Here is an 11,746-nt window from a genome sequence, read left to right as displayed (position 1 = left end):
TTTGTTCTTTCAGAGCCTATACTTTTAGGAGACACAAATTTTCTGTCTATGGTCCTGCACACTTGAACAAATCTTAGCATATCCAATTGACAATTTTTAATACCTTGTTATCATCAAAACTCTAAAGGGTAATGTTAAACACATTTTGTTCCATCACCTTTTTTAAAAAAAAGCGTGAACATTGTATTTCATCCAATAATTTAGCAAAAAATTATTTTTTACATATAATTATTTTAAACTAAATTTAAATTTAAATTAATTGTTTCAATATTTAGTCAAACCCCAAAAGTATAATTCTCCCATAACTTAATTATTATTATTACATTTGGTCAAAAAAAAATTATTACTATTTTTTTTTAAAGGAAAAAAAAATATTATTATAATTATATTACATAATAAAAAAGGAAAGAGAAAAGAAAATGGTAGTTTGTGTAAATAAACAGAGAAAACAATGGCAGAAAACACGCCTCCTAAAATCCACAGACACAGTCCGTAAAACAACTCACACCACTCTGCTCACTAGCCTTTATTCATTTTTACCCTTTTCATTTCATTTCACTTCCTCTGTACTAAAAACAGAGCAAAAACATCACAAACAAAATAACAGAGTCATAGAAAACAGAGAGAGAGAGAAGGAATCTCAACAACACCATAAATGTGAAACATCATCTTCAACAATCACAGCACAACGTAACCATGGCAGAATCAAACGGCGACGTATTCCCATGGTTAAAATCCATGCCAGTAGCACCCGAATACCGACCCACTCCAGCTGAATTCGAAGATCCAATCGCATACATTTTCAAGATCGAAAACGAAGCTTCCAAATTCGGAATCTGCAAAATTATCCCTCCTTTTCCACCTTCTTCCAAAAAAACCACCATCTCTAACCTAAACCGTTCATTCCCCAACTCCACATTCACCACCCGTCAACAACAGATCGGGTTCTGTCCCCGTAAACCCCGACCCGTTAAACGACCCGTTTGGCAGAGTGGGGACCACTACACTTTCTCTGAGTTTGAAGCCAAAGCAAAATGGTTTGAAAGAAGTTACATGAACAAGAAGAAGAAAAACAGTAACAGTGCTCTTGAAATAGAGACATTGTTCTGGAAAGCTACGGTTGATAAACCGTTTTCTGTTGAGTATGCTAATGATATGCCAGGTTCTGCTTTCGCCGACACGGTGGAGAATAATAATAAACCGTTTTCTTCTGTTGCGAATAGTGCTTGGAATATGAGAAGGGTTTCAAGGGCCAAAGGGTCTTTGTTGAGGTTTATGAAGGAGGAGATACCGGGAGTTACTTCTCCTATGGTTTATCTTGCTATGCTTTTTAGTTGGTTTGCTTGGCATGTGGAGGATCATGATTTGCATAGCTTGAATTATCTTCATATGGGTGCTTCTAAGACTTGGTATGGTGTTCCTAGAGATGCTGCTGTTGCTTTTGAGGATGTTGTTCGAGTTCATGGTTATGGTGGAGAGATTAACCCTCTTGGTTAGTTTCACTCTTACTTTTGTTAGGGTTCATATGCATTTGTTTTGTTGCAAATTTATAATATAACAATGATTATATGTGGTTTTATGATGTTCTGTTTCTGTTAATTATTTGGGGATTGATATGGATTCTTTCAGAGAAATACAGAGTAGCTTTGTATTGTATAGGAATCTCTGTTTTTGTTGTTTGGCTAAAGTTGTAAAAATTCATATAGAACCAATTCTTAGTGTATGTTTTTCTGCAACTTATTAATCTTTTGACTAGTACATTACCAGATAGTTTGTTTCATTCTCTCTCTGCATGCCTGGCTTCTGTTATCTTCCGACAATCCTGAGTTTTAGATTAAGGCAAGGCATGATTGTTAAAACAAAATTCGCTAGTGAAAAGGTTTATGTTTTCATCTCTGTTTTAATCTCAGCCTCTTAGAAGTGAGTAAAATTGTAATCTTAATAAGGAAAGATGACAAAAATTAGGGTTCATGTTGTTTATTTTAGGATTGCAGTTCATTGCTTTAACCCGAGGTGTTAGAAGTTGAACTGTCTGTTCATAAATTGTTGAGAGAACTCTAAGAACACTTCGTGCTCATCAATCTTTGATTTATGAATTCTCAAAATGATTACAATGTGCATTGATCCTATTTATAGATTGCTAAAGCTCTAACTACCTGTAACTAACTCCAAGAGGTTAGTTACAGGGCCATGCTAAACTATTGCTATCCTATAGTAAGTAAGATGCAACTGTAACCATGTCTTGTTAGTTACAGTCAGTCACATAGGAGTGTAGCTACTATAGGTGTAGTCTACACTCTACCATACATACAGTGTACTCTTACAGTAGGCAGTGAATGGATCTAATGATTGCGCACAATTTTAATTTAATGAAATCTTACTAGACGGGGTTTAGAAGTCTACCCTCATTTGAACATGCACCCCTGTCTCTTCCATTTTCCCTCTACAAATACACCGCCTTACTATAATCATCACATTCGTTGGTTTTGTGTTCTACCCAGGCTCTCTTCATTGTTATTATCTTCAATTCTTTAGTGTTAATGTATTGTGTTTTATTTTTCAATCAATGAGGAATATTGGTTCGTCCTATCTCACATTATTGAGAGGACTGGTAGTAATTTCAATATGTGAAAAGGATGACACATTGACACTGCACTTTGTGTTTATATTTGGATGCACATGTTACATGCCTTATCCGGTTCTTGTTTCTTCTGAACAGTTACATTTTCTATTCTTGGTGAGAAGACCACAGTGATGTCACCAGAAGTGTTTATTAGCGCAGGCGTCCCATGCTGCAGGTACTAATTTTTAATGAATGTCATGCTATATTTTGTGATGTTCATATTTGGTAAATCCTCTGGATAAATATCTAGCGTCAATTGTGGGTTGTGGCTTACACTGCCATTTTTGCTGTGGCTTGTGGGTTACTTTGGAATACTGCTTTATTTTGTCCAACAAAAATCAATTTCAACTTTAATGCTATTGAAGTTCAGCAATGGCAAATACAATCTTAGTATCGTACTAGAAATGTATCCCTAGTTCTCATAACATTTAACTAGTTTTTGTTGTAACTAATTAGATGTTAGAATTCATCAATACTACGTCTATTTCTGTTTAGAATAATTTGTTTTAATTGTTCAATTGTTGTTTCGTTACTTCCCTTTGAAACCATTTATTTAGTGGTCCTTCAATTGGTACTAGGAAGCAGCTTGTTAGTTTTGAGGTTTTTGCTAGAAACAAGGAATCTATAATTGTGTGGCAGTGTTTAGTTTATGCAGTTGTCTGGTGCATTCAGTGAGAGTGGAATAACCTAATCTTTAAGGTTTTTTTTTTTTCCTTTGCCATAGGATTGTATTCGTATACAGTGCTCCACTATTTTTGTTTTGGGTTGGGCCTAAATCAACTTTACAAAACCTGCTTGTGAGGTGAAGATTTCCCCCATTTATAAACATATGTTCAAACATATGTTCAGGCCATCTCTCGCCCAATGTAGGACACTTTACACACACCCCTTACGCCCAGAACTGAATATCTGGAGCGTGATCCGATGGCGTAAACCTAACTAAACTTAAAATTTGGGTTGGACCTACCTAAACTTTACAAAACCAACTTGTAAGGTGAGGAGGATAGCCCCCACTTATAAACATATGTTCAGGCCATCTCTCATCGAATGTGGGACTCTTCACAGGCAGTTCCCATTTCTGATATGTTGAGAGATGGGAAAGCCTAGCTGCATGCTTCATGCTTGGTTCCCTTCCCTCTATTCTCCCTTTAGTTTTTCTGGAAAATTCTTTTTCCTTTTGAAAAGAATGTTTTGTCCTCGTCCTAGTAATTGTTACCCTTGTTTATCTCTCTTATTATATGTTTTTTAGTATTTTAATTATGGATTTTGGTAATCATGATAGCAATCATTAGACGCCATTTTTTCAGTGATCCTGTATGGTGGTTTATACTTTATATGCGCATCTATACTTTAAATTTCAATTGCTTTGAATCAGGTTAGTGCAAAATGCTGGGGAATTTGTTGTGACATTTCCAAGAGCCTATCACACGGGGTTCAGTCATGGTAAGATATTTGACAATTTAAGAATGTTACATATAGGCTCAATGTCTCTCTGCATCTCTCTCTCTGAGAGGGAGGAGAGTTAACCTTGTGAATACTGTTTATGCTAATTGTTGAATGCTTCCAATGCTTTGGATGTATATTGTGTAGGTTTTAATTGTGCAGAGGCGGCAAACATTGCAACACCCGAGTGGTTGAGAGTTGCTAAAGATGCTGCTATTCGGAGGGCTTCAATAAACTATTCTCCCATGGTTTCACATTTACAGTTACTTTATGACCTTGCCTTAGCTTTGTGTTCTAGGTTTGTCTTTCCCTTTTCTAGCCTTTTGTAATTGCTATAAGAGTGCCGCCAATATCTTGTCATATTATTTACTCAATGGAGTTTCAAGATGTAATTCTCCAATTTTAAAATCTCTGGATGAATCATTCTAGATGATACATAACATGTGCGTGTATTAATATAATGTGATATTCGCACAAATACAATGATTTTAAAGACCATATAACTATTATAATTTATGTTTTGTGTGAATATCCTTTGTCTTTCCATACAGAATCCCTGGGGGAATCAGTGCGGCACCTCGGAGTTCTCGACTTAAAGATAAGAAGAAGGGTGAAGGAGAAGCTGTAATTAAAGAACTATTTGTCCAGGATGTGTTACAAAACAATGATCTGCTTCATGTCCTCGGAAATGAGTCTTCTGTAGTACTTCTTCCTCGCAACTCAGTTGACATCTCTAGTTGCTCAAAATTACGTGTTGGATGCCGGCCACCAAAAGTGAACCCTGGATTTTCCTTTAATGTATGCAATTCTGAGGGACTGAATTCATCAAAAGGTTTTGTTTCTGATGATCTGGTATTCGACAGGAATCGCGGAATTGCCCAAGAAAAAAACTTATGTTCTGTGAAAGATGAATTTACTCTGTTGTGCGAAGGGAAGGGGATTTCCTCGTTGGATGCAAATGGTAACAAATCCCCTTCAAGTTCTAAACAACTTCAAAGAGACAGTGAAAGTGAGACTAGTCAAGGAGATGGATTGTCAGAGCAGAGACTGTTTTCGTGTGTCACGTGTGGACTATTAAACTTTTCATGTGTTGCTATTGTACAGCCTAGAGAGCCAGCAGCTAGGTATCTTATGTCTGCTGATTGCAGCTTCTTTAATGATTGGGTTGCTGCCTCTGGATTACCTGGTAGCAATAAATATACTGCTCCCCATGAAGATGCACATATTCCCGAGCCAAATATGTATGCAGGCAAGTTTTACAAATTACATTTCTAGTATTTTGTATCATATTTTATCAAAATTGGTTTATGGGTTTCTTCAGTTACGATCAATAATGACTACACATTGTAGGTGTTTTTGGGGCCTGTTTCATATGGTCATTAGGAACTATGTCTTCAGTTTATTTATTTGGTCAGTGTCCTATATGTAATACCTGAATTGTGTGGCCAATCTGTCCTGATTTTTTCCTACTGTAGAGCAGAAACACAGTTGTTTCGCATGCTGGTTCTTACATGTCTCTGCATGCGCATGAACTTAGGCTATCCTGTTTGGCTCCCCTCTTTGTTTGTTGCCAAGATATTTTTTATTTGCATCTTTGTTATGTTTTGAAATAGTTATCCTTCTCCTTCTTCCTATTCCTTTTTAAATACTTCCTTTTGGGACAAACCAATTGTACATAACCTAGTTATGCATTTGGACGTTACTCTTTTCTCTTATTATGCATTTGGACTTATATGGGGTCTCAAGGTTGGTTTGTTTTCTTTCGGGCTTATGCACCCCCTGAGATGGTTGAGTTAATTGGTTGCAATGTTCAAATCCTAAACTCCGGAAGACTAGAAGATTATCTTGCCTTTTGTGATGGCTGAAGAAGATTTGAGTTGTCCGGCCATAAGTGTCATGAACTGGTCATTTGTTACATAGCACCAAATGTCATAATGATACGCTAGGATTTTAGTTGGGATAATAGTAGAACAGGAACATGCACCAATGCCCTTTGGTGTACATATGAAAACACAACTTAGGTATTTAAGCAACCAAATGCCTTTTACATCATATTTGCCATCTCTCTCAAAAGTTTGACAACTATAAATATTTAGCTCTGATTTTCCTTGGCAACGGTCTAGGTAAAAGTACTGATCTATTTTGTTTTGTAACACAGGGTGGACAAAGAAAAATGCCCAAGAAGAGGCTTTACATTCTGAAGGAGAAAATGGCAATACAGCAGCTACAGCTCTTGCATTATTGGCTTCAGCGTATGGAAGTTCTTCTGACTCTGAGGAAGATGCAGTTGACGGCCATGAATCAAATGCAATAAACTCTACATCAGAAAGTTTGCCTTCTAATTTTTGTGATTCCAATGATAATCCCATGACAATACTTGATAAAGATGATACCCTTTCAGAGAGTGCCAGCTATGAAGCACACAGAAATGAGTGTAATTTGAGTCATCATCCTTGGGATCAATCTTTTGAGGAACAGGATTATAAAATCACTTCAGGGGCTGCATTTGAAAATACAAGGGCAATGCCTTATTCCACCACATATAGTTCCCGTGATACTAATGACGCTGAGAAGTCATTGTCAATCGAGGCAATTGTTCCTGTAAATCATAAAAATGTTTTACTGGTACCACAATGCGATGAAGAGTCGTCTAGAATGCATGTATTCTGTCTAGAGCATGCTGTAGAAGCAGAGCAGCAACTCCGCCCAATAGGTGGAGCCCACATATTGCTCTTATGTCATCCAGGTCTGAGGGTTGATTGATTTACTATTCATTTTGCGAAACAACTCTATTCCTTTGCTTTTTGCCGCTTTTTTTCACTTCTAGTAAAAGATTTCAACTCTTGTGTAAATAGGTGGCATCATATGATTCAATGACGGTAAAATTTCTGTACATTATCTACAGATTAAAAAGTAAACATTTATTTATTATTATTCTCATTGTCCTCCATTTGTCTTTCTTTTTTCTTTTCCTTTATTCTATGCACCTCGTCGCATAGAATGATATAGCTTTTCTCGAACAAGAAAGACTGTAAAGTTTCCTTATCTAATCAATTTCTTTTGAGTAAGGATCAATCTAAAATGGTACTTTTTATTTTAACCAGTGTCCTAAGGACCCTATAAAAATCATGGATCTTATTTTATTTTATATTTTATTTTAAGCAGTTGCTCCTTTTTTTTACCTTTTTTTCAAGTCGCAGACCTTTGCAGAGGCTTTGTATGATTTTTATTTATGTGATGGACAATGTAGGAAACTGACTCTTCACTAGTTCTCATATTTCAGCCTCGGGGAACTTTTTTAGCTATGATAAGTTATACTAACTAGAATGTCTAAAAGGATGCATCTTTCTGATTTGAAAAAAGTATTTTTCAGTTAGTTTCGTGGCTCAATAATAGTTGGTGGTGTATGTTATACCTCTTTGCTACTGATTAACTTTATCTTCATCTCATAGGGTTCAGGTTATTTTACGTGTTTATATTGTGTAGTTGCTTTTACAGTTTATTGGTTTTCCTTTTTGCAAATCATTCATTGCTTATTTTACATGCTCAGATTATCCCAAGATAGAGGCTGAAGCACAGTTGGTGGCAGAAGATTTGGGGATTGATTGTACGTGGAAGAATATTGCCTACAGGCATGGCACCAAGGAGGATGAGAAAAGGATCCAGTCAGCTCTGGATAGTGAGGAAGCGAGTCTCGGGAATGGGGACTGGACTGTAAAGCTAGGAATAAATCTCTTTTATAGTGCAAGTCTTAGCCGCTCTCCCCTTTATAGCAAGCAAATGCCTTACAATTCTGTTATATATTATGCATTCGGTCGTAGCTCTCCAGCAAGCTCACCGATAGAACCAAAGGTTTATCAGAGAAGGGCTGACAAGCAGAAAAAGGTTGTTGCTGGCAAATGGTGTGGTAAAGTTTGGATGTCTAATCAGGTCCATCCCCTTTTAGCAATAAGGGATTCTGAAGATGTTGAGGATGAGAAAAGTTTACGTGGATTGGTATTGCCTGATGTGAAAATTGAGAGATTGGGAAGTACCCCCAAAACTGCAACGGCTATCTCAAAATCAGGCAGGAAAAGGAAAACAACCTCACAGAGTAGACGGCGAATCAGGAAAGGAAATTTCGATGATAAGGACGTGGTTTTGGATGATTCTGCTGAAGATAAACCCAGTCCTCGGCCAAGAAGGTTTGTTAGAAGCAAGCAAGCTAAGGGTGTTGAGAAAGATGGTGCAGCTTTGCAGAGGAACTGTTCTCCATATCATCATAGAAAACATATAAGCAAACAAACCAATTGCACTGAAAGTGATGTAGTTTCTGATGATTCGATTGATGATGATTGCATGCAAAATAGATGGAGTTTTAATGTCAAAAAAGCTAAATTTGCTGGCAATGAAGTGGTTTCAGATGATGCAGTGGACTATGATTCTGATTGTAATCGAATGGAAGAACTTAGAAGCAATCAAGATGAAGATACAGAGAGAGACTCAGTTTCAGAGGATTCTTTGGATGTTGGTTCTCTTCCGTTGCACAGAATGACTTCCAGAAGCAAGCATGCCGACTATATTGGTGAAGATGCAATTTCTGATGACCATATGGAGAGTGGTTGTCAGAAGCAGAAAAGGAGAATTGCTAAAAGCTGGCAAGGCAAATACCTTGCTGAAAAAGATTCAGTGATATCAGACGACCAACTGGAGCCGAACAAGCAGAAGCAGCGACGGAGTAATCCTAAAAGTAGGAAAGCCAGAAACCTTGCCAAAGAGGATACTGTGTCAGACGATCAAACAAATGTCTATCGTCGCAAGTACCAAAGAAGGACAGTTAAAGTCAGGCAAGCCAAATGTGTAGCAGAGGAAGATGTAATGTCTGACGACCAATTGGAGGTTTCCTATCAAAGGCATAAAACAGGTATTTCTAGAAGGAAGAACAAAGGCATTGATAGAGTGAAAAATGAAATGTCTGATGATCAACTGGATGATCACTTTCAGAAGCAGCAAAGAAAAAATCCTAGGAGCAGGCGCATTAAACAGACTGATGAGGAAGATATCGATGACTCAGCTGACAATAATGCTCATCTGCTGCATAGAACCCCTAAAAGGAAGAAAGCTAAATGCAAGGATGAAGATCATATGATTTTAGATAACGAAATGGAAGATGATTCTCTTCAGCAGCGCAAGAGAACTCTTCCAAGTAAACAATCCAAACGAAGGACAGTTAAAAAGATGAAACAATCCAAAACTCTCCAAATGAAAAACCAGACACCTCAGCCAGTGAAACGAGGAGCTCTGAAGAATGCTAAGCAAGTAAAGCAGCCGTCTCATTTGCGGAGTAAACATTCTGACAACTCCAGAGAGCCTAGTATAGATATGGAAGAGGATGAAGAAGGCGGACCTAGTACACGCCTTAGAAAGAGAGTCTCAAAAGCTCAGGCGTCTGAAGTAAAATCAAAAGACAGGCAAACCAAAAGGAAAAGGGCAAATGATGTTGCAGCTGCAAAGGTTTCAGCTTGCAATCCCAAATCAGAGGACGAGGAAGCAGAATATCAGTGTGACATTGAGGGATGCACCATGAGCTTCGAGTCAAAAGAAGAGTTGGTGCATCATAAGAGAAACATCTGTCCAGTACAGGGTTGCGGAAAAAAGTTTTTCTCGCACAAATATCTGGTGCAGCACCGGCGAGTTCATGAAGATGACCGTCCTCTGAAGTGCCCCTGGAAGGGTTGCAAGATGTCTTTCAAGTGGGCATGGGCTCGAACCGAGCATATTCGAGTTCACACCGGTGCACGACCTTATGCATGTGCCGAGCCAGGTTGTGGTCAAACATTCAGATTTGTGTCTGATTTCAGTCGTCATAAGCGAAAGACTGGTCATTTAGCGAAGAAGATTCGTCAATAGAAAGTGCGATAGATGTTGTTGTTACTTAACATGTTTTTAGAATTTATGATTCCATTGCTTAATTGACCAAAGCTAGGACTAACATTTTAGGATATGTCTGCAATTGTCATTTGTAAAAACTATTAATTCTGTTTGCTTTGGGTCTTCGACCCATTGTTTCATTACAATTAAAGCAATTGCTTAATTCTCAACCTGTTCATATCACATTGCATGCAAATGCTATTCCAGCTTTTACTTTTTGTGAATTGTGATGATATTATTGCATTGCACTTCCCCAACTCTAATCTCATTTGACTCTGCCTCTGCCTGGTACGTTACTAGGGGTGCGTTTGTTTTGCTTAAAAAAATGATTTTGTTTAAAAAAACCTAAAGATTTTTGAAGGAAAAAAAACTGTCGCTAATTTCCTTTTGTTTACTGTCATAAAAATCATTTTTTTTTTTAATTTGACGCCCTTACAATTCAGTTCCTGGATTTTAGAAAAATATTTTTTTGAAAAACTACTAGACATAACTTTTTATTTTAAGGTTAAAAATGATTTTTTAATAAAATAATTTTTTTAAAAAACAAACACTATTAAAATAGTAAAAAGAGATTTTTTTGGTTACAAAAATATATCTTTTTGCCAGGGAAGGGTATTCTCAGATGATTTGCTAAATAGTGAGCCTTTAGATGATGTTAATGTTAGTCACCTCTTCATCAGATTTTCACTTCATCACATTTTTTTTTTTCGGTGGATCATATAAGAGAGTAAAACTCATCAATTTCTTATTTTACTACTAGAACCTTGGGGTTCTACTTTATTTTGGTGTATTGAAAACGCCATTGTGTTGATGGAATAAAATAGTTGTGCGCTAATCTTATGTTGTAAGCTCATTTTCACTAAAGCATGTTTAAAAGAAATTCCTTTTAAAAGGAATAGAATTCTTCAACCTTTTTGTTTAAAAACTTTCGTTGTGGGATTAGTATTCAACGCTTCCCATTTCTTATTTCTTTGTTGTCTAATATTGGAACTATTTAACTAATGAATCAATATGGATGGAAATTATGAACTGTTGGAATTATTTTTAGTGTTTGCTATTAAATGCTCAATAACCATTCTGACAAAAAAAATAAAACACAACAAAAATTGGAATCTTTCCGTTCTTTCCTTGCGGGTTCTGTAAATTTGGTTGGAGATGTTAAATTAATGAGCATTGCTATTTATCTAGATAGATTTTATCAATAATAGATTAAGAAAAGGTCTTAGCTAATTAAATTTGTTATCTGCCGGAAATCAAAGGAGATAATAATGTGAAATTAAGGAAAGATGTTAGCAAATACACTGTCTTGAAAAAATTTCTTAATACATACTCCCTCCGTTTCACAATACTTGTCCAATTTGGAGAATATTTTTGTTTCACTTTACTTGTCCCTTTCAAGTTTCAATGCAACATTAATTATTGGTTTATCAATAATACCCTTATATATTTATTGTAGAGAGAGAAATAATAGAATGAAATAATAAATGAGTAAGGTTATTATAGAAAAAACACAAAGAATTGCATCAAAAATAACAACATTTATTTGATTCCTTGGTATGTGTAATTTCTCTAAATTGGACATATATTTTGAAACGGAGGGAGTAATATTTATATTTTACTCCAAATAGCCAAACAATTTCAAAGTTTTAGTTAAGTTTGATGGCTATAATCTCTAAATTATATGAGGATTTTTAAACAAATCTTTTGTTATGAATATTATAAGTGGATGTCCACAACCCTTGTGCTTATCTATTAAGTGACACATTTGCT

At 36.3% G+C, this 11,746-nt stretch overlaps 1 protein-coding gene across 1 annotated transcript; it reads left to right on the top strand.

Moving 5' to 3' along the window:
* The first annotated feature begins 521 nt into the window (after positions 1-521).
* REF6 (relative of early flowering 6) lies at positions 522-10,146 on the top strand. The gene is made up of 7 exons (XM_085753920.1): positions 522-1,492; positions 2,720-2,798; positions 3,999-4,066; positions 4,214-4,364; positions 4,618-5,315; positions 6,225-6,812; positions 7,617-10,146. The coding sequence occupies exons 1-7, from the start codon at positions 697-699 to the stop codon at positions 9,953-9,955; spliced, it is 4,719 nt and encodes a 1,572-aa protein (XP_085610046.1). The 5' UTR covers positions 522-696; the 3' UTR covers positions 9,956-10,146.
* The last annotated feature ends 1,600 nt before the right edge of the window (positions 10,147-11,746 follow it).

This window comes from Medicago sativa, chromosome 3 (assembly GCF_051527215.1).
Source record: "Medicago sativa cultivar Bolivia chromosome 3, Bolivia_mono, whole genome shotgun sequence".
Lineage (NCBI taxonomy): Eukaryota > Viridiplantae > Streptophyta > Magnoliopsida > Fabales > Fabaceae > Medicago > Medicago sativa.
The sequence above is the reverse complement of the archived record's forward strand: the minus strand, read 5'-3'. Positions and strand labels throughout refer to the sequence as shown.